The sequence below is a fragment of the Penicillium nucicola genome (genome assembly GCF_028828085.1).
Source record: "Penicillium nucicola strain IBT 29836 chromosome Unknown utg000003l, whole genome shotgun sequence".
Classification (NCBI taxonomy): Eukaryota; Fungi; Ascomycota; class Eurotiomycetes; order Eurotiales; family Aspergillaceae; genus Penicillium; species Penicillium nucicola.
The window spans coordinates 262,332-283,718 of NW_026643127.1; the positions used below are offsets into that span (position 1 = coordinate 262,332).

The 21,387-nt window shown below is 51.3% G+C and overlaps 11 protein-coding genes across 11 annotated transcripts; 8 read left to right on the forward strand and 3 right to left on the reverse strand.

Moving 5' to 3' along the window:
* Positions 1–38: 38 nt before the first annotated feature.
* On the reverse strand, positions 39–1,262 carry N7511_003676 (FAD-dependent oxidoreductase; the record flags this gene model as incomplete). The annotated part of the gene is made up of 1 exon (XM_057126101.1): positions 39–1,262. One exon carries the CDS (start codon positions 1,260–1,262, stop codon positions 39–41), a length of 1,224 nt encoding a protein of 407 aa, XP_056984991.1.
* Positions 1,263–1,832: 570 nt separating this feature from the next.
* On the reverse strand, positions 1,833–3,002 carry N7511_003677 (zinc-dependent alcohol dehydrogenase; the record flags this gene model as incomplete). Its single annotated transcript, XM_057126102.1, has 3 exons — positions 1,833–2,017; positions 2,072–2,799; positions 2,857–3,002. 3 exons carry the CDS (start codon positions 3,000–3,002, stop codon positions 1,833–1,835), a joined length of 1,059 nt encoding a protein of 352 aa, XP_056984992.1.
* Positions 3,003–3,809: 807 nt separating this feature from the next.
* N7511_003678 (enoyl-CoA hydratase/isomerase family protein) lies at positions 3,810–4,709 on the forward strand (the record flags this gene model as incomplete). The annotated part of the gene is made up of 2 exons (XM_057126103.1): positions 3,810–4,126; positions 4,208–4,709. 2 exons carry the CDS (start codon positions 3,810–3,812, stop codon positions 4,707–4,709), a joined length of 819 nt encoding a protein of 272 aa, XP_056984993.1.
* Positions 4,710–5,233: 524 nt separating this feature from the next.
* N7511_003679 (uncharacterized protein) lies at positions 5,234–6,239 on the forward strand (the record flags this gene model as incomplete). The annotated part of the gene is made up of 4 exons (XM_057126104.1): positions 5,234–5,411; positions 5,469–5,698; positions 5,764–5,892; positions 5,949–6,239. The coding sequence occupies 4 exons, from the start codon at positions 5,234–5,236 to the stop codon at positions 6,237–6,239; spliced, it is 828 nt and encodes a 275-aa protein (XP_056984994.1).
* Positions 6,240–6,619: 380 nt separating this feature from the next.
* On the forward strand, positions 6,620–7,819 carry N7511_003680 (amidohydrolase family protein; the record flags this gene model as incomplete). Its single annotated transcript, XM_057126105.1, has 1 exon — positions 6,620–7,819. The coding sequence occupies one exon, from the start codon at positions 6,620–6,622 to the stop codon at positions 7,817–7,819; it is 1,200 nt and encodes a 399-aa protein (XP_056984995.1).
* A 144-nt stretch (positions 7,820–7,963) lies between these two features.
* N7511_003681 (DUF4291 domain-containing protein) lies at positions 7,964–8,593 on the forward strand (the record flags this gene model as incomplete). The annotated part of the gene is made up of 1 exon (XM_057126106.1): positions 7,964–8,593. One exon carries the CDS (start codon positions 7,964–7,966, stop codon positions 8,591–8,593), a length of 630 nt encoding a protein of 209 aa, XP_056984996.1.
* Positions 8,594–8,781: 188 nt separating this feature from the next.
* N7511_003682 (uncharacterized protein) lies at positions 8,782–9,558 on the reverse strand (the record flags this gene model as incomplete). Its single annotated transcript, XM_057126107.1, has 1 exon — positions 8,782–9,558. One exon carries the CDS (start codon positions 9,556–9,558, stop codon positions 8,782–8,784), a length of 777 nt encoding a protein of 258 aa, XP_056984997.1.
* A 501-nt stretch (positions 9,559–10,059) lies between these two features.
* N7511_003683 (oxidative DNA demethylase) lies at positions 10,060–12,079 on the forward strand (the record flags this gene model as incomplete). The annotated part of the gene is made up of 2 exons (XM_057126108.1): positions 10,060–10,223; positions 10,276–12,079. The coding sequence occupies 2 exons, from the start codon at positions 10,060–10,062 to the stop codon at positions 12,077–12,079; spliced, it is 1,968 nt and encodes a 655-aa protein (XP_056984998.1).
* A 220-nt stretch (positions 12,080–12,299) lies between these two features.
* Positions 12,300–12,560, forward strand: N7511_003684 (uncharacterized protein; the record flags this gene model as incomplete). The annotated part of the gene is made up of 1 exon (XM_057126109.1): positions 12,300–12,560. One exon carries the CDS (start codon positions 12,300–12,302, stop codon positions 12,558–12,560), a length of 261 nt encoding a protein of 86 aa, XP_056984999.1.
* Positions 12,561–13,889: 1,329 nt separating this feature from the next.
* On the forward strand, positions 13,890–15,462 carry N7511_003685 (uncharacterized protein; the record flags this gene model as incomplete). The annotated part of the gene is given in 3 exon segments (XM_057126110.1): positions 13,890–14,577; positions 14,589–14,861; positions 14,909–15,462. 3 exon segments carry the CDS (start codon positions 13,890–13,892, stop codon positions 15,460–15,462), a joined length of 1,515 nt encoding a protein of 504 aa, XP_056985000.1.
* A 1,100-nt stretch (positions 15,463–16,562) lies between these two features.
* Positions 16,563–21,167, forward strand: N7511_003686 (uncharacterized protein; the record flags this gene model as incomplete). The annotated part of the gene is made up of 1 exon (XM_057126111.1): positions 16,563–21,167. The coding sequence occupies one exon, from the start codon at positions 16,563–16,565 to the stop codon at positions 21,165–21,167; it is 4,605 nt and encodes a 1,534-aa protein (XP_056985001.1).
* Between the last annotated feature and the right edge of the window lie 220 nt (positions 21,168–21,387).

Sequence of the window (21,387 nt, forward strand, 5' to 3'; positions counted from 1 at the left end):
ACATGATTCCCCAAGCCTTTCACTCAGGACAGAAACCCCTAAATAACCTGAAGCTCCTTCAAACTCAACGTCTCTTCCTCGGACTTTTTTAGATAACCCTTCTTCAAGTAACTTCCTAACAACGGGGTGTAGTCAAAAATCCAGTCACGAACCTTAGCAAGAGGCCAAGGCAAAGCATGAAACATTGTTCCTAAGAACCGTGCAAATTCCATGTTGTGATTGACATAGTCGACGCGCTGCTTTTCGTAGAGCTCAAAACCAGCACTGACAGCTCGCAAATCTCGCAAATCAACTCCATCTAGTGACCTGGCCAGATAATAGCCATCTTCAATAGCCATGCCCATGCCATATGCGGCATATGGTGATACCGGATGCACCGCATCGCCGACACATACGACACGGCCAGTCGACCATTTCTTCATAGAAGGTCTGTTGTAGATTTCCCATCGATACACCTGCGTATCAAAATTGGTGGCTTCAAGGAAGCGAGGCATAGGCTCCTGCCAGCCTTTCAGAATGTTGGTCAGATATTCCTTCGGGTCATCAGGCAGAGGCTTTCCTTCCCATGATGGTTCAACGACCCACCATTCAAAGCCCGGTTTACCATCGTGAAGCATAGGAAAGAAACTAGCCTGGTACTGCCAGTTATGAGAAATAACACCGTGATTCTCCGGAATGCCAGGGATATAATCGCACCAAGCAAGCCACAGACGAATTCCCGTATGGAACAGACCAGGCTCGCCAAAAGCCTGTCGTGAAACCGGCGAGCGGATTCCATCTGCGCCGACAAGTATATCAGCGGTGACCTTGGCTCCATCCTTGAACTCGACTTCAACACCATCCTCGAGCTCGACATAGCCCGTTACTTCATGGTTCGCATGGATGATACCCTCCGGCACGAGATCCAAGATTTTCTTGAAAACAGAAGAGCGCAGGACTCCGTAGTGCCAGCCTTTGATTCCCATGCGTCGCTCGACCTCTTCATTGAAGGGGAGCTGGACACGTTCTATGCCGGTGTGGTTTTGGAAATGGGTTACCGTATAGGAACCCACATTTTCCAGATTCAGTCCGTAGGATCGTAGGATTGCTAAGACAGGTGTCGACAGGAGGACAGCGCCCCCGATGGCCTTGCATTCGGGCTGCCGTTCAAAGATGCGCACGTCATAGCCACGCTTGAGGAAGGCGAGACCTGTTGAGATGGCTCCTGGGCCTCCGCCGGCGATGGCTACTCGCTTTCCGGGGCGCCAATTCTGTTCGGACATGATGAGAAGTTGGTGGAAAGATGCTGGGTAGTATGAGAGAGGTTTGAGTGATGGGGGTATATTAGAACTATCATGAGAAGAGGGACCCCAGTTTAAGTATGTTTACGTGGAGCTAAAGAGTAAGTGAACTATCCCTGCCCAGGTGAAGTCAAATAGTCTGTGCTTGAGTCTATACTCGCTGTGAGTGACTGAATGAATCCTGAATCATGGAGTTTGTGGAGCTTTGGGCCATCATAGACAAATCGCATCTTGCATGCGAAGCCCTCGGCCTTACAGTGTACATCCGTCCCCGGTTTCAGGAAATACAGTCTCCAAATAGCGTTTTGGGCATTTTCACTCAATCTGTTAGGTCAGGACTGTCCAGAAAATGTCCACTTGTTTGAAAATCCACTGGCTAAGGCTAAAGGGAATTTCATAGCGCTAATGAGCCCGGTTGGAGGTCCACATTCCCGAGTCGCTAGTTTCTACGAAATACCCCTTCTCCCCCAGATTTGATCAGGAACTTCTGAGAATTCATTTTCAGCATGTCATATTGTAGATTGGTTTTATTTTTCTCGGCTCTCCCTCACTTCACTGTGGCAATCTCACGACTGCTCTTCCGGTAATTCCATCCTCCCTTAGTCTGTCAATCAATGTCGGCACGGCCGAGAACTCGAAAACTTCAATAGCTGGGTTTATATTCCCTGTTGCTGCTTCCTTGAGCAGATTGGTCATTTGATTCTCAGTTCCCACAGAAGATCCCATGAAGGTAAGACCTATATTAACCAAGATTAGCAGACGCCATCGAAGACAGAGAGATTCAGTCATACCTCTCGCTGTGCACAATGTAGCTGAAAGTGGAATTGAAATATCATTTCGGGGCAGCCCAACATTGACAATAAAACCCATGTTTCTCACCAGAGTTGGGGCCATTTTCAACGCATCCTCCGTTCCAGGGACAACGATTGTAGCATGTGCACCCTCTCCAGTCAACTGCATCACCCGGGCCACGACATCATCGGTCTTAAAGTCAAAGAACACCTCTGCACCAGAGTCTAGACTCAGTTTCCTCTTCTCATCACCACTGTCAACAGCAATGACTCGCAACTTCTTCATCCTAGCTGCAATCTGCACTCCAATATGGCCCAAGCCGCCACCAGATCCCGAGATGACAATAAAGTCCCCCTCCTTCAACTCATTCTCGAGCTTGGACAAAGCTCCAACCATGGTCAGTCCAGCACATAGCAAGGGGGCCGCAACCTCATCGGCCACGCCCTCCGGAATGAGAGTAAGGAACCTCGCATCCGCAATCACGTACTGCTGCAGTGTGCCGGGCACATGACGGCTCGTATTAAGCTGTTTGGCACAATTGTGCGGGAAACCGCGCTTGCAAACGGAACATTCGTTGCATGCACTGTACAACCATTTGACACCAACTCGTTGGCCGAGCAGAGATTGTGAGGCGTCAGGACCTGCTTTCACCACAATGCCGACTCCTTCGTGACCGATAATGGAATTGTAGGCACCCCAAGCTTGGACGGCGCGAAGCTCCGACCGGCTTTTCGTTTCTTGGAGTTACTTGTATGGACTGTAGCATGTTTCTGGGAGTGCTTACCATAAGCCGGTACAGGTTAATTTGACGAGAACCTCATTTGGCCCTGGGGTGGCTACTGGTAGGTCACTGCGAAGACTGATTTGGGCACTTTCTCCAGGGTTCACCACCACTGCCCCTTGTTGATGATTAGGTGTTGTGGTTGCCATTCTGGAAGTCGGACTAGGGACTAATCTCGTTCGAGAAGATAGATCTGGTCTGGATAGTTTTCTCTAGTTGTAGATTATACAGAGAGTCGCTCTTTGGTTACTATCCATGAGTTCGCTGTGTCGATGTGTAGTGGTGTTCGGGTTACCGAGGTAATCGATGAGTTCGGGGTGTACTTCGGCAAGTGGCGATGACGCCTCCAGGAAAAGTAGTCGCCGTGAGCATCGTTTCAACCTGATTTCCCCAAAAAGCGATTCAGTGGGAGATCTAGCCGAAGATATAGTCATTGGTGATCTTCTCTATTGCAGTTTAGGTTTTCTGTAGATCCGGTAGGGTGAAGGACCTTGTTAGCCGTAACAAAGCTCTGTATCACTCATAGGCTCATTTAGCCGCTAATACTTTCTATGTGCCTATGGCTAGACACAGACAGACCTGTCAAGAGTATTCTGAAGATCGAACTATATCATTTCGACAGCTGTCTGGGTCTTAGCGTGGTGAATGACTATCTCCTTTGGGGCGAACAATATATCATGTTCCAGAAAGGCCGAATACCCTTTCAACTCGTTTATCTCCACAATCAACCATAACAAGCCTACTCGAGTTTGATCTCGTTAGATATCAAATAATCTGCAATAATCAGAGGAACGCCGAACGTTCTGACTATATACCGTCACGTGATGATGTCATTGGCCTTTCACATGTGATGCCGCGGACCTGATTAGTATTCAGAAACCCGGCCCTCGGGGAGACGCAGGGCGACTCAAACATAACATCTCTCGTTGGGATTTTCTATTCTAGCATCTGCAACCATGGCGTCCTTATTCACTGTCCCAATCAGCTCAACTGGAGGGTCAATCATCTGCACAAATCCGAGCACAGACAAAGAGCATGCAAACATCTATGTTCTTACCTTTACCTCGCCAAAGGACAACCGCCTAACACCCGTTTTTATCGACGCTTTACTTCTCGCTCTTGATATTATTGAGCACCGCTACCCCAAGGGTGTTGTGGTCACTACCAGCGGCATTGCCAAGTTCTACAGTAATGGACTTGATCTCGATATCGTGAGCAAAACCGAAGGATTCCTGGAAAACTGGCTGTGGAGACTGTTCCGACGATTCTTGACGTACGTATCTGCAATATATTATCATCAAAAGCCGGGACTTCCCCATCCCTTGAACGGGCGACGTGCTAACATGGACTCCAGATACCCCATGCCAACAGTGTGTCTCTTGAACGGACACGCTTTCGCTGGAGGCTTCATGCTGGCCATGTACCATGACTACCGAATCATGAACCCAGATCGTGGATTCTTATGTGTCAATGAATTAGAGTTCGGTGTCCCTCTTCAGACACCCATGATGGGTATCTTCCGTGAGAAGCTTACCCCAGTCACCTTCCGGAATGTGGTTCTGGAAGCCCGTCGCTGGGGTGGACGCGATGCACTCCAGGCTGGAATTGTCGATGCAGTTGGTGGTGCCCCGGAAGCTCTGGCTCTAATTCAGGATCGCAAGCTGCAAACAAAGGCTGCAACGGGCATCTATGGTACCATGAAGGAAGAGATGTATGCCCGGACCCTGAGTGGCTTGGATGACCATGCTGGGAATTTGCAGTGGAGGGATAATGTGGAGGAGAAGAATCATGCTGTTCAAAAGAGAGGACTGGATGATGTAGAGGCGTTTGAGAAGAATGCAAAGGCAAAGCTTTAAGCTGGGTTAGATAGAAGGGTCTCTTTGTTTACAAGGTGCGCATTTTGTACATACAAGTTCGGCTTTCAAGTATTTTAAGAAGCATTATCATCTCTTTAATTCCTGCGGATTAAACCCGGCTTGTATAAAATGGTGTCAATCGGCACATATCAGCTCGAATATCGATGAAGTCTCATTTCTGTCTGACCTTAGGGCTACTAGTTTCTCTCTTAGCAGTGGAACTGTCTATATTGCTTTCTTCGGGTCTTCAGTTCTTATATCTGAACTCACAAGGATAGTTTCCGTAACAATGAAAGCAATATAATTGTCGTCCCAAAGAGATGTTGTTTGATACAACACCTCTTGTTCAAATGAGCAGGTGAGGCTACCTAGAATTGAAGCAACTTCATTTAAAATTCGCACGGAGTATTTTGGCTGTCGTTTGTTCGTTCGAATGCCAGACTCAATGTCTTTTTACGCATCCTTTTTAGGACTTACGCGCACTACGCAGTCCTTCACAACTCCCACCAACTCACATCGTCAAGATGGCACGCCCCAATGAGGACCGCGATGTGACGAACTCTTCCTTCCTCGACATGCGCTCTTTATTGAATGCTTCACCCATCCTCCTCCAAGGCGGTCCCTCTGAACTCTTTTCAGCCGAAGCCGAAGTGACTTCTCCTGCATCCACCACAACCATGGCGAACACTACCGAAACCGAAGGTACCCTCTTCCTTGCTATATTGACTGGCCCCTCTAATTTCTTCTAACAATATCCAGATGAGAATCGACTCATGGAAGAGCGTCGCCGTCGTCAGATGCATTTTAGTGACACCCGAGCCAGTCACCAAAACAGCTCCCAAGCAAGGACTCAAGCTATCGTTCGATACCACCGCCAGCAGGGCGAACACAGCTCTGCTGATATCGCAGCCTCCTCGCATGCAGAAATCCCCATGTCGGCCGATCGCCCTGCTCAGGAGCTTCCTATGCCTCCCTCTGGCATGACTAGAGTCAGTCATCTTCGATCATATATCCCTCCCTCAACTATAGCAGTGAGTCTAACAAGATTGAACAGAGAACTCTCGCTCTCCCACCTGTCAACGCAGCTGGGCTCAACCACATCCTGCTTCAAACCAGAGCTCATGACCCTGTCGCCCAGGCTCTCATCTGGAAGAATACCAGACGCCTCCAGGAGCTGGGCCTCGTTGAGAAGCTGAACTCTGAGAAGAAACCTGAAATGAGGGCAAGGAGGAGGGCCAGAGCTACTCCAAGGTCCCTGATGATGACGGCGAGACTGTGAATATGCGGGTTCGAGCGGCTCATGAGCGTCTTCAGGCATTCATGCAGTCTTTGCCCGAGGATGAGCCATACCCACAGCCTCCATTTGGTCCTATCAACCCTCATGCCAGACACAATTCTCCTGCTCCTCCTATTCCATTGTCTACTACAGTATCCGCGGCTTCATCGGCTACTCTACCTTCAGCTGCTCCTCCTAATCGCCGCCGCCGTCGTCACCGTGGCTCTCGTGGCTCCCGTGGCTCCCGTGGCTGAAGACTGCGAATTGCATCTTTTCATGGGCCTTCACTCTGTAGCATGCTTCTCTGCTTTGTGATTCTTTCATGAGATTTCGTTTTTCGTTTGATACCCTGATAGTTATGTTTGAGGTGTTTCCTTCTCTTTTCTTCGTTCTTTTCGGTATCGGTGGCACTGGCTTACCTTGATTCCTTCGTGTTTTTACATTCTGTTGAGTTCTTTTTCCGCAGTGAATAGTCAGATTAGGAATGAACTAGAACTCCAACAGGCCTCCGTTTGATCAATAGCTTCATAGATCCCCTCTAAGCTTTCCTTGTGGGGCCTATCCCCGCATAGGATCCGCAACTTTAATGGGCTTCGAGAAACCCTCGAAGCCTTCATCTCATCACTCATTCAATATGTTATTCTCAGATAACCATGATACTCAACGGAAGATTGTTCTCCAGAATGTGCATGTTTTCGACGGATCGGAGTTCACAGGACCTCAAACTGTGGTCATGCACAAGGGTATCATTAGCAGCAACCCAGAAAACGCCGACGAAATCATCGATGGAAAAGGTCGCTTCTTGATTACAGGTTTAATCGACTGCCATGTGCATCTCCATCATGTTGGTCACCTGCAGCAACTGGCAGCCAATGGAGTAACCACAGCCTTGGACATGGCAATGTGGCCCGCCGACAAGATGAACAGTCTCAGAGAAACCCCCGGTCTTCCTGACATTAGAAGTGCCGGGCTACCAGTCACAGCTGCAGGTAGTCTCCACAGCTGCATGATGCCTCTCCTGGAAGAAGCGTTGCTCGCAGGCTCCGAACATGCCGAGGCATTCGTCGAGAAAAGAATAGCGGAAGGATCGGATTACATCAAACTGATATCTGACATCCCAGGCCCAGCCCAGGAGACTCTTAACGCAGTAACCGAAGCTGCACATCAAAGAGACAAGATGGTTGTAGCCCATGCTTCAACCTATACACCCTTCGAAATGGCACTGAGGGCGAAAGTAGATCTCATCACCCATGTCCCACGAGATAAACCAATCTCTATAGCCACAGCAAAGGAAATGATTGAGAATAATATCATCTCGGTGCCGACTTTGACTATGATGCAGGCCGTTTCGGCAAACCCTCCTCTCAGCGCGGCACTTGGTATGATCTTCAAACCTTCCTTGTTTATGGCTATACTGCGATCCAAGAGGAACAGCCAGGGAGCCCAGACGTACGAGAATGCCCGAGACTCGGTTACAACCATGTACCGTGCGGGTGTTCCTATCCTTGCAGGCACCGATTGCCATGAAGAGCCGAATTCATTCTTCGATGTCAAGCATGGAGCATCATTACATCGTGAATTGGAGCTGCTTGTGGAAGCGGGATTATCACCTCGTGAAGTTTTGCGCGCTGCTACTATTCTTCCTGCGCAGTTCTTTCGACTCTTGGATCGGGGTGTGATTGAGGAAGGGAAACGAGCCGATCTGGTTCTTCTTCGGGAGGATCCTACTAGGGATATTAGGGCGTCGCGGGGGATCGATCGGGTTTGGTGCGGTGGAATTGAATACGAGGTGGATCATGACAAGACAATCAGCCACAGAGCTAGAGTCGAATGAGTCAATAAACTATTTTCCAAGTCAACACAGAAATCAGCCAAAGAGACTATAAGAACAGTAGTATTTGGAATTTCAACTACTGTTCAACCAAAGCTTTAACATTTCCAACATATCACCACACTGATCTATACAAACTCCTTCAAAATGAAACAACCAAAAACAAAAACACCAACACCAGTCTATCGACAAATCCGAGCAAAATACACCCCGGATACAATAACGGTTTACCAAGCCTACAGCCCAACAATAGCCATCCCAGCCCTGCAGGCCCAAACCCTCGTGCCGCCCTTCTCCTTGACAAGAATGACCTGGATAAAGCCCTCCTTCCTATGGATGGCCTACCGATCCGGATGGGCAAGCAAAGCAAACCAAGAACACATCCTAGCAATAGAAATCACGCGCTCGGGCTTCGAATGGGCATTACAAAATGCCAGCCTGAGCCATTACACACCAACCGCCGGGGATGAGATCCAGCGAGAAGAATGGCAGGCGAAAATGCGTGCGAGTCCAGTGCGTGTACAATGGGATCCGGAGAGGGATTTGGATCTGGGGTTTAGGCCTTTAGGGCATCGGAGTATTCAGATTGGGTTGAGTGGGGAGGCTGTTGGGATGCTCGTGGATCAGTGGATTGTCTCGATTACTGATGTGACTGGGTTGATGAAGGAGGTTGAGAGGTTGTTGAAGGATGGGGATGTGGAGGGTGCGAGGGTTCGACTGCCTGAGGAGACGGTTTATCCTTTGGGGGCGGAGCTGCAGGAATTGTTGAAGATGTAGGATATAATCTTGATTGAAACTGATAGTACTCCATGCAATGGGCGTGCAGTAGCGCCGAGCGAAATGAAAAGCAATACATGTAAAAAAAAACACAAAACAAAACAAACAATTGCCTGATCTAACAAAAAAATACATAACATCGTGAAGTCCGTAAGTCCATGATGGTCATCAAAGCCCCATTCTCGGGGTCATGTCTTTTTGGTCTTGCTGGGACGACCGAGTCGGGAGGGCGTCTCCAGATGGTCGACTAGCGGTCGATAAGGTGAGGCTAGGACATGCTCTGGTGCACGTTCACGACTCGGTAGACCTGAAGTTGGTCGATATAGTTGCTCTTCGTGCATGCGATCGAGTGGTTCACCGACAACCTGGTACTTGGCCCAATTGATCGGGGGCATTCGCACCACATTCTGTGGTGTTGGGATATGACCGAAGTTGGACGCGGGCGATCCATCTACGTTTGTGCGTTTGGAATCTCCAGGGCCGTCCTCCATGGCGTCGTCTTCGGTGAATTGGATCACAGCCCCGTGGTCCTCGGTTTTCAGCCTTCCAGCTGCCAAATCGCGCGCAAATCCTTCCGGGTCAGCACTCGCTGCCTCTTTCATGCGATCGAGTGCCTGGATGTCCCGCAAGCTTTGTTGTTTCTGCATTTGCAGGATAGAGATCGCAGACCGAAGTGCGATTGCATCGGGGTTATCACTCTCGGAGATCGGCACTGGAGGGGGTTGCGGTTTAAATACTGGGGGATTTGCTGGAGGCGGAGGAGATGCATAGCCTGTATATGTGTTTTGAGAGTTGTAAACTGGCGATGTTGGAGAGGGAGATGCTGGTGGCGGGACAATTCTTGGCTCGTCCGAGGTGACCGGCGCAAGATGTGCGAATACCGGAGTGACCGGAGAATAGGGGGGACGAGGTGGTGTTCCTGGAGTCTCTGGATATGTGACTTGACTCTGATCCTGATGCTCCATGCTTATACGGAGTATGGAAGAGACTCGAACACAGTCTCCGATCCAAGTGGGGTGGGACTCGGGTCGATAAGGATAATGACGACAGTCCTGGTTTCCTGGAAGTGAAACGGACTACACCACATGGGTGTTCACCAGGAATGTGATAGTTCTCTAACAAGTATGTGTAGTATATGTGCCTGTTCGTTGCGCTCAATGATCCTCGCTTCCGACGGTGGGGTGCAGCGGTACAGAATCGAAGAGATAAAGAGGTAGAGGCGCTGGATCGTGACGTTAAAGAGGTCAGATCAAGATAAAGCAGTCCACAGACACTCAGGGGATATAGTATATATATCCATATATAACAAAAGAGTTGTGCAGTTGAGATATCCAGGCCACTGAAATCTAACAAGTGACGCAACCTCGCCGTCTTGTCTCACCGCCCCCGAGTGGTTCTCACCGCCCGGTAGAAAAATAGAACGGATCAGGCCACTGCTGGGGAGTTTGGCTCTGACAACTGCAAAAATGAAGCGCAAGACAGAAGAGAGAGGCTCGCTTGATGGCAATGTCCAGCGTGAGTCCAAAAAGCGGGCTCTTTCTAGCGAGGAAGCTGCTGCCCGCTTCCGCGACGGTCTATTCGACACCGCGGAGCAGCAGAAGTACACTAATGAATACGCCAAATCTTCTCCGTATGTACTTCAACCATTCCAATGGCTCCAGGCTGACTTTGTCTTACTCTAGCTACCTCCATGGTGTCATTCATTCTTTGATCGAGTCCAATCTACTTCGTTCTGTCCGCGATGAAATCCAAACCCAGGTCGACTTTACCGAGAAGGAAACCGACATCTACAAGATTTTCCAGTCTGGTGATCTCGCCAACCTCGATGGATTGGATGATTCCTCCCTCTCCAAGCTACCTTCGGTTCTGAAGCTTCGCGATGCTATGTACTCAGCCCGCTTCCGCGAGTACTTGTCTTCCGTTACCGGGTCAGGCAAGCTGAGCGGGCAGAAAACCGACATGGCCATTAACGTCTACACCGAGGGGTGCCACCTTCTGTGTCATGACGATGTCATTGGCAGCCGTCGTCTCAGCTACATCCTCTACCTGACAGACCCTGATACTCCCTGGCAGGCGGAGTGGGGTGGTGCGCTTCGCCTGTTCCCCACAACGACCGAGAAGGATGCCAAGGGCGAGGATGTTAAGATCCCTAGCCCGGACTACAGCCTGTCTATTCCACCCGCCTTCAACCAGCTCAGCTTTTTCACTGTCCAGCCGGGTGAGAGCTTCCACGACGTCGAGGAAGTATACCACCCCCGCGAGGACGAGGACAAGTCCAAGAAGCGTGTGCGCATGGCTATCAGCGGATGGTTCCACATTCCCCAGGAAGGTGAAGACGGATACGAAGAAGGACTCGAGGAGAAGCTTGCCGAGCGTAGCAGTCTGGCTCAGTTGCAGGGACGCGGCGACATCTACGACCTGCCTCAGCCCCAACCGGTCTCCTGGGAAGAGCCCGAAATCGAAGGCAAGGGCAAGGGCAAAGTGGAAGAGCAAACCGAAGGTTCAGAGTTCACTGAATCCGATCTTGGCTTCCTAGTCCAGTACATTGCGCCGACTTATTTGACCCCGGACATCGCCGAGGAAATGTCCGACGCCTTCTCTAGCGAGTCCTCACTCAGTCTGGAGCGCTTCCTGAGTGATAAGTTTGCTTCGCGTGTGAGTGCATACGTCGAAGACCAAGAGCGACAGAAGCTGCCTGCTTCGTCGGATGAGATCCAGGCTCAGCGCGGATGGACTGTTGCTCGCCCACCTCACAAGCACCGCTACCTCTACCAGCATCCCTCTGGTCAGGAGGAGTCCGATGATCCCATCCAGGAGCTGTTGAACGTCTTGTTCCCATCGCAGGCGTTCCGTAAGTGGCTTTCTCTTATCACTGGTGTGGACCACCTGACCAGCCACAACCTCCTTGCTCGCCGCTTCCGCCGCGGCGCCGACTACACACTTGCCAGTGCCTATGAAGGCGAAGAGCCCCGCTTGGAGTTCTCGCTTTGCCTCACCCCAAGCAAGGGATGGGAGAAGGAGACTGAGGAAGAAGAAGAAGAGGACGAAAATGGTGAAACCCAGGGCTCGTCCAAGGAGTCCAAGTCTACGAACGAGACTAATGGTGACGCTGAAGGTCCTGCCGTCGGTGGCTATGAGATTTACATGGCCGGCGATGAGGAAGAGGACGAAGAGGAAGACCCCGAGAACGCGGATCAAGTCCTCGGACGCAAAAAGACCAAGGCCGATCCTGCTATTTATCGGTCGGCCGGTGCGGATGAAGATGATGGTATCTTGTTCAGCACTCAGGCTGGATGGAACCGTTTGAGCATTGTGCTGCGGGATAGTGGCACGCTCAAGTTTGTCAAGTATGTTAGTGCGGCCGCCAAGGGCGACCGGTGGGATATTACCGGAGAGATTGGAGTTGAATTTGAGGATGATGAGGATGAGGACGATGAAGAGGAAGGGGAAGAGGAAGAGAAAGAGGAAGAAGAAGATGACGAGTAGGTTAATTGGCTATAGATCCAATTCCAACGATTGTAGATATATATATATTGGCGCGCCCATGACTTGAACTGATTTGATGACCATTCTATATTTTGTACTCTTCCACTGTATATTTGTCACCGGACTAGTCTGTCGCACCTTGAATTCATTCTGTTTCGAAATACCCAACCTAGTATCCTGTAAATTACCAGGTATCTTGCATGCGGTAGCCATCCGCGCAATGGACGTCGACCTGCCCGCCTCCCCATGGAAGCGCCAAGTCGCCTTAACCTCAATCCTCCCAGCAGCTCAGCGGCAACCGAAACCAGTCTCCTCGCGCTCCCTGAAACCCAAACCCCGAGCAGCAAGGGCGAGTCCTAGCACCAATGGTACCTCGTACCATTACCATACATTTACACATGGCTCTCCCGCTGGAGGGCGCGGCACGACTCCCCCGTGGCATCTTGGATATGCAAGTCAAGACATGGTTGGGAATGCTTAAAGTGGTATTTGAGACTCACACGCGGGCTGGCCGTGAGTTATTGGACTGAGGATGCCAGGGAGTGGAATGATCTACCGTTACTTTCTGCACCCCCAGCTTCGATCATCGGTTCCCGTGCATGCACTAGTCAGAAGTGCTTTCTACCGTACTGTCAGATTGGCCCTGGCGAGAGCAGCTGTCCGGTCGCTGACTTGAGACTAGTGGGAATAATGGTCTTTGGCCGTGAGACTATGGGCTCTGGGCTAGGGACTAGGGACTATAGGCTATGGCCTATACTGACATACTGACACCTCAACCCTAAACCCTAACCTCTTCACACCAGCAAGGAACAAGGGATACCATGAGGAACCACACTATTGCCCGAGCAAACTCTAACATCCCTTGGACTACGACCTCATAATACCGTGGTAGTGAGAATTCTGGCATCTCGAGTTCCAAGAATGGACAAGTGCTACCTCGTAGATCGAGTGGCGAGACATTCTGCAAGGCGCCATGTGGCAAAGCTGATTGGTGCTTCTATTCGTCTGCCTGGGCATGGACTAGACTTGTGTGGCGTTGAACAAACCACTCTATTCTAGATAGATCACAGCTACAGATCACTGCCAAGATATTCCACAGGTCACACACTCAACTGAGGCCCAGGACAGTTGGCGATGGGGGGGTGAAAATAGCCTCGGGAGGATGCAGGTGGGACAGTTTAGAGGGTAGTCTAGGGCCGTGATCGTGAGGATAACTGTGAACTTATGGGTAACTGGTCCGTTATACAAACTTATACTAAGTGATATTGTCTCGCCTAGTCTCGTCTCTTGTCGATGGGCTTCTCAGCAGATCCAACCATGTGTGCCATGTGTCCCCAGTGGTCTAACGTGTGCCACGAGAATGCAGCCGGTTCGAATCCATATGGCTCCTTGCTGCCCTCGTGGCACATGGTTGCAGCAGGGGCGTCAAGGGCATTCTTTTTCTTTTTCTTTTTCTTATTCTTATTCTTTTTTCCTCTTTTTGCTTTTATTCCTAAATGATCTGTTCTGTATTGTGTATTGTGTATTCAGTAATCCGTGAGCCTATTCCCCCCCAGAGCCTCGGACTCGAGTCCCCGCTCCAGAAAATTGGCCTTTGAGCTCTTGTCTTTGCAGTCTTTTCGACTCTGTACAAAAGTCAGCTTATCTTTTCCCCCTTCTTTTTTTGTTTGACTCCGACCTGTCGAGGTTACATTCAGTCTTGGGTTCCAAAGATTCACCTCCACTCTTTTACGATCTCTCTCTGGAACATGCAATAGTGGAATCTTCTCTGGACGGCACTTCCCACTACATCTTCCTCACTCTCTCCCCCATGGATCCCACTGTCGCTCATAGGCCATGGGCCCCTCCAGGGCCGCAGACGCCGGGCTCGACACAAACCCTGCCGTCGATCTCAACGCTCACCGCGAATATGCCGGGCGCCGGAGCCCCCGAAAAGTCACCAGGCGCGTCATTGAATACGATCGAGCGCGATTCGGGGAATTGGTCGATGCCGCAAAGCACAAGTAGGAGACCCTCGCCTGGGACGGAGTGGGAGCGGCGCGGTGCTGACCCTGCAGGATCGTCCACCTACTCGACGACGACCAATGGCACGGGCAACAATTATCCCTCGCTCAGCTTCATCGCCTCGTCGCAACCGTCTCCAAATCGCACTCATCCCGCCGTCGATCGCTCTCCCTATGCTCATGATCAATCGACGACACCCTCCTCCGCCGGGGCCCAGCCGTCTCCCAACTTCAACACGCCTCAACCCAACTCCGCCCTCCCCTCAATCAACCAGAACTACGAAGCACCCTCACAACGGCAGAGTGTCGCCGAGACCGAGTCCCGCCGCAGCAGCGTCGACAGCCGGATGAACCAAGGCATCAGCTCTCTCGCGATCAACCCAGCCTCCCCGTACCACAGCACCAATGCCTCCCAGTCCTCAATTGTGTCGAGTCTGCAGCGAGAGCGAGGCATCCCGACCGACATGAACTCATATCGGGGGCCTCGCTACTCCGGTGGGAGCCAGCCATTGTCTCCGCTGGGCCCGCGCCCGGGGAGCACCGAAGCTTCGCAGCCGGTCGCACAGCGCCCGCTATTCAATCCAACCCGCGGTCGGAAATTTACAACGCAGAAGCTCCCACCGCGGGTATGGCGTATGCGTTCCCTGACCCGGACATGGCACGGTCAAGCTCGGTATCCTCCAAGGGAGAATCCAACCCGCCCTTCTCTCGAAAGGGGAGTACGGCGGAGTCGCTCAGTAGTATGTATTCCGAATCGCGAATGCCGCGCGGACAGCATGGTAAGACAACTCTCCCAGACTCTGCTCGTCGCATACTAACGAAGTAGACCTACCCCAAAGTGTACACCACCACTCCTTGCAACACAAGGCGGTCCGCGACCTAATCGGTGAGGAAGACACACCTCCCGGCAGCACACCCTACAGCCGAACGCCAGAACTGCGGGTCACACATAAACTCGCCGAGCGCAAACGCCGCAGCGAAATGAAAGATTGTTTTGAAGCGCTGCGTCTGCGTCTACCATCGGGGCAAACCAACAAATCCAGCAAATGGGAAACCCTTACCCGCGCCATCGAGTATATCAACCACCTCGAGAAATCAATGGGCCAGGTGCGCCGGGAAAATAATGCCCTCCGCGATGAGATGGAAGCCATGCGCGCGCAGCTGAGTCAAGCCAATGGCCAGCCTCGCCCACCCTCCATCTTCGAGCACCACTCCATGAACGCACAGCAGACCAATGGCCATGGCCAGTCCCAAGGTCCGGTCTTTGGCTTTGCAAACGGTGCCCCTGTGGCGCAGGAGCAGCCGCGTACCCTCCCGCCGCTTATGAATGGGTCCGTTGCGCCTATGCAAGGTATCCAATATACCGATGAGCGACGGTAGTGATGGCGCTTGAGAGGCTCTTCCTCTGCCGGCGCTGGATGAGAAATGACTAGCCATGCTGCAAACCCTCCAACGACCTGTTTTATTTGTTCTTGAGGTGTCTTTTAGATGTGATGAGCGACACTCTACCCATTCATATGTTTGTTTGTTTTTGGCTTCACCACGGAGTGGTTTTTTCCGTTCTTCATACCCGCACTCGTCTTTGGTTGTTTTGTTTTGTCTTTTTTTTTACTTTTTAGATTTGCCTAGGGTTATTCGCAGAGAGTTCGGTCTCTGGACTAGGATTGGACAGGGGTCTTGGAATATGGACGGGATATGGACTATGGGATGTCTTCTTTACTCGATCTCGAGTGTGTATCAATTTACAAAAGGCGCCGATGCGCTGAATCTATCATCTTTGGTATATCCCAACCGTATTTTCGAGTCCTGCATAGCGATAGACTGCTTGAGTTTCACTCCTCTTATTCTAAGATGCGAAACACTTCTATTTAAAGAAGTTTCTGCGTGATTGGTGGTTGGAAGCGCCCATCCAGGCCCGGCGCGTAAACAGCGGCCTCAAATTGGCACTGCATCCAATCCCTCGCACGCATCTGCAGCCCATCCAATAGCGGGACTTGAATCAGACTAGCTCTGCAGAAGGATGTCTGGGAATCCTGCAGAAAATCAACGGTAGCAGTTGTCATTGGAAGTTGGCAACCAGCAGAAACAGATCGTCCTGTTTAGCTCGGAGCTCCAGTGCAGATGCCATGCAGAAATAGAGCTTTCTTTAATTGCGGTTGCATCTCTGTTGTTTTTAAGCTTACATATTATCCGATGCTCACCTTTTCCTGTTGTTGATTTCTTTTCCTTCGCTGTTCGCCGTGTCAATACACTCTTTTATTGGACCATTGTTGCTCTTTCATAGCGCCCATTGTTTGCATTGCCGGGTTCATATTAATAGCGCTTTGTCTATTGTGTTTCATCTGACTTGCATATTTCCCTCTCAGCAACTCTGCTCATCTTTCATCGTGGTGTTGGCATATGGTATTAGTCGCAGCCCTAACCTCGACGCAACATTCACCGGCAACGCAACTGACATAGTCTTTGGACGCAGAGACACGATGCATCCTAAAAAGCCACAGCCCCAGCTACTTGTTCCAACAATCAAATTTCCTCTTTCATCGCCTATCTGTGAGGAAATTGAAAGTCCACCCTGTTCCTCCGCAGAAGACCACGAGGAAGAGCCAAACCGACCCTTTGCATTCCTGTCCAAGGCCACCCGACAAAACTTACAGTCCAAGACAACCAAAGATGAAACTGGGACTGTGAATCGGTCAGCTATTTTCCCACAAATATCGAAAGCCAACATTCGAGGCATATCCAAGAAACGGAAAAGTGTCGCAAAGCCTCTGGGCTTGAATCTGGTGACGGATTTCACACTGGCGCCGGCGCCGAAGAAAATAGGAACCAGTGAAGAGACAGCTGCGGCACCGTTTGTGGATCTGAACGATTTGAAGCTCCTCTCCAAAGTGCGAGAGAGGGAACGCACATCACAGAAATCCAAAGAAACATTCAAAAAGCGGACTTCGCGTGGGCTCCAGCGGTTACCGAATGGAGGACCAGACGAGCAGATGCAAGATGGCAGCTTGTTCCTCAGCCAGCTGGAATCTACCAACCCATTCCATGACAGACAAGACCATGGTCTTTCGCCATCCGACCGCAATGTCATGATCGGACTGACAGTTCCAACAAGCGAGTCCCTGGATCGGAGGGAACTCGAGGATCAATACACACCACTCACACCCTCGATTGTTGTCACCCCTGCCAGGGAAGAATCACCTTGGAACTCACACTTGAATTCGAGTACCGAGCAGCTGCATCCACCTCGGGTAGCATCCAGCGTGTACTCGCAGCCTACGCCACGTCTGTGGCAGTTCGAAGCAGATGTGCCGCCTGTGCCAGCCATTCCAGCACAGCATTTCGCTCAGACAAAAGGGTCCCAGGCTGTGCTCCCCAATACGAACCTGACTACCGATTCCCCGAATCGACCTGCATCTATCGCATCGACGGCCTGGGAAGATGACAGTCCTCGACAGACATCCCCAGAGTCGAGCACCTCCAACCTCAACACGACAACTACCAGCACCCAACCCAAGAGAAACAGCAATCCATTCACAAACACAACCCGCCTCAGCGTCAACACAGAGACAGACCGCCCAGCTTCCCAGGGCTGGTGGACATACCTCCTCTCCCCATTACTAGGCCGTCCAGGCAAATCACCTCTAAGCCCATCATTCCCCCGAAGTCAAGATCAAGATTCACCAGCGGCGTCAACACCATCACCAACAACCGCCCGCAAAGAATCAAAATGGTGGGAACGGGGGAGAGAACGATTCAAAGAGAAAGAAGTCTCCTGCTTTTCACCCGATACACCAGAAACAGCAGCTCCAATTGGCGACAAGAACTTTTCGCCGCTTGGCGGAATTGAGAGGTCCACCAGCCTACACGGCCAACAGGCATTCCCTGATCTGGCTCCTGATCATGATCCCGCCCCTGCGTATGACTATGCCACTGCTCCTCCCGTGCCCCAACCAGCACCCGCATCCAGACAACAGACCATGTCATTCATATTTGGCGGCGGACAAACAGTCCAGGGCGAAGCAGCTGAATACTACCAAGCATCTGCGCATGAATTGTACAGCAAGACACCCTACTTTGAATGTATTGGACATGTTTGTTCCCTGACTCCCGTGGTCAATACAGGGGCAGATCTCAGTGAGACAAGAGAGTTTCCTGGCAATGGCGGTAATGGGCTGGCGATTATCCCTGTTGATGAGAGCAGTCGTGGTGATCCAAACCCTAGCTCCGATACTGGACTTACTCCAGATCTGAAGAGGGAGTCGGCTACTACGACGAAGAATTCCGGATTGTTGATTGATATCGATTCGCCGAAGCCTAAGTCTGCTGCTGGCGGTGTCGGTGCTGCAAGCGCAAAGGAAATGCTGATTCAATCGCCTGCTTCGGACACTAGCTCTGATTCTTGGGACTCCCCTGTAGTCGGTGATGGTGAGAAGGGCGCTGTCGCTGAGCAGGCTACGAGGGAGATTCCTGCTGTCGTGGAGCATCAGCCTGCTACGCCTGTTCCTGTTCCTGTCCCCATGCCTGCAGCGCCTGTTGAGCATGAGAGACAAGTCTACGAGCCACCTGCTCCAACTCCAGCTCCAGTTCCAGCTTCAACCACCGCGCAGCAGCCTACACCTGTTCCGATTCCAATGCCAGAACCTCAAGCTGCCCCAGCTCCGCAATTTATTACCAATATCTCGCCGCCTGTTATTAATTATCCTGCCCCTCCACCTCCGCCACAGCCACAACCTATTCAACCAATTATTGTACCTCATTATGTCCCAATGGTCCCCCCCGAACAGCGAGTGCAGCCAGAACAACCGGCGCCTGTGGCTCAAGAACAACAGCCATTGGAGCAGACTCGCGAAATACCGATCCCGCAGCAAACTGGACCCGCTTCTCAAGGTCCTTCACCTGGCACAGAATGGCCCTGGCCATATCGCCGAGAGGAACAAGCACCGCCTCAGCTTGCCCCTGCTCTTCAAGAATCCCGTGGGGTTGAAACGGATCGACAGGGCTATATTCCTCAGGCAACAACAGCAACTCAGACGGCACAGGAGCAACCGCAAGGTACTGAGTGGATGTATGAAAAGCGGAGACACTTACATGCACCGCTTGTGGTTCAGGGACGGGAGTCTGGATCTGGATGGCCATTTGGACATCGTCAGCAGCAGCAACAGCAGCAGCAATCAGCTATACCTCAAGCTCCACTTCAAGCTCCACCTCAGGGATTCGAATGGGCTTATGGTTATCAGGGACAGCAGAATGAATCTGCAAATCAGACCCAAGTACAGGCCGATACGGCAGAACACACAACACAGCCGCAACAGGCACAATCACAAACACATAATTCCCAGGGATGGTCACAAGAAGTAGACTCACAAAACGGAGAACGAGGACAGCCAATTGCTGTTGCTGTTCCTCAAAGGCAAGCAGATGAGCCCCGCACCTCTCAATCACAGCTCCAGGAGTCAGAATTGGCGCCTCACCAAACACAGACATCTGAGCCAATCTCTCCGGGATTCCAACGCGCAGCTGGAGGACCCAATTCAGTCCCTATGTCTGACATGCAGGCTCCAGCTCCAGCATATACCCAGTTCCCCAGAGAAGCTCCTCTCCCACCGCGATATGATACCCAGCCCCGGTATGCTCCTCATTCTGCTGGTGGGGCTACGATTGTGAATCCAGGTGGTGCAATTGGACCCCACGAAGCTCGAAGACGCAGACTGGAGAAGGAAGATGCAGTTGGACGCAAAGCTGGTGGTCTATGGCGTGGCAGAGGTCCTTTCAGCAAGAAAGGCTGCTTTGGACGCCCAGGACGTGAAGGTCGAACTCGGCGAAGATGGTACTTGCTCATCTTTATGTTCTTTTTCATTATTGTAATTCTGGCCATTGTGCTTGCAATCACGTTGACCAGAAAGGGAGATCCTACTCCAGTTCAGTCACAGTGGCTAAATCTCACTGGCTACCCTCCCATGCCAACTGGTGTTGCGACCCTTGCTGGAACTGAGCCCCAGGTTCAGAAGTCTACCTGCATAACACCCTCCTCGATGTGGAGTTGTGCTTTGCCCAAGAGCCAACAACAAGAAAATCAGCCATATAGCGCGGACGAGCCTAACTTCCGAGTCTCAATCTCATTCCGCAATGGAACATACGACAACAGCACAACCGTCAGTTCAACCTCGAGTCGACGAAAAAGAAGTGACGTGTTCAGCCCATCTCCTGTAGCCCCCAGCAATGCGGATCAGGCCTTCATAGGCCAGTACACAGACAACAACAGTGCTCCCTACAGCGGCGAGGAAACACCCTTCTTCATGTCCATGCTCTCCCCAATTTCCCTCTCCACGACCAATATCTACCGCCGCTCGACAGAATCAAATAGCACCGTCTTCCCAAACCTCACATCCATCATCCCTGCCCCCGACGAAAACTCCGACGGCTCAGCCGCAGCCGCCATGCTATACCCCCTCCCCGCCTCCCAGCCCATCAGACTCTATAACAGAGGCCAAGCCTCAGAGCACTACGGCTTCTACACCTACTTTGACAAATCAATCTACCTGACCAGCCAAACCGAATCTTCACCCGCCGACTCAAACGGCGGAACCAGCCGAGAAAACTCGAAATACCGCTGCAGCTGGTCCCAAACGCGCTTCCTCGTCCAAATTTGGACGCAACCAGAAAAGATCGGCCGTCGCCTCCTTCCATCCAGCAACACAACAGAGACAGCCACAGCAACAGCCTCGACATCTACCTCAGCAAGCAAAGCAACATCGTCATCGACATCCTCCTCCTCCGCAACGGATTTCTCCCGTCCAGGTTCATTCCCCTACCCGGTAACAATAACAATTGACCGTCATGGCGGCGCAGAGAAGAAGAAAATGGTATATTGCTATGCTATAGAGAGCGATGGCCATTACAACATCAGCTCCGTGCAGTTACAGCTGGAGGATCGGGCTGCTGGCGGGGTGGCTGTGAATCCTGCCGGGGGCATCTTTGAGAGTTTGAATCAGACTCCGCAGGGTAATGGGACGGAGTATGGCGGTGTTGATGGTGGTTCGGGTGGGTGTCAGTGTCAGTATGTGAACTGGATTGGGACTGTTTAGTAGATTCTGGATGGTGGTCCTTGATACAATGTAAAATTATAGCTTGGTATTTTATGAAAAGCTTTCTTTTTTTCAGATTTCGGTATCTCACTCGCCAGTACAATCATTACTCATAGTGTTTAATGTTTGTCTACGATTTCTGCAATATCTACCAGTGGGGGCGAATCAAGAACCCCCACGCACTAAAAACGTTAAGACGAAGCTTCCCCTAAACCCTAAA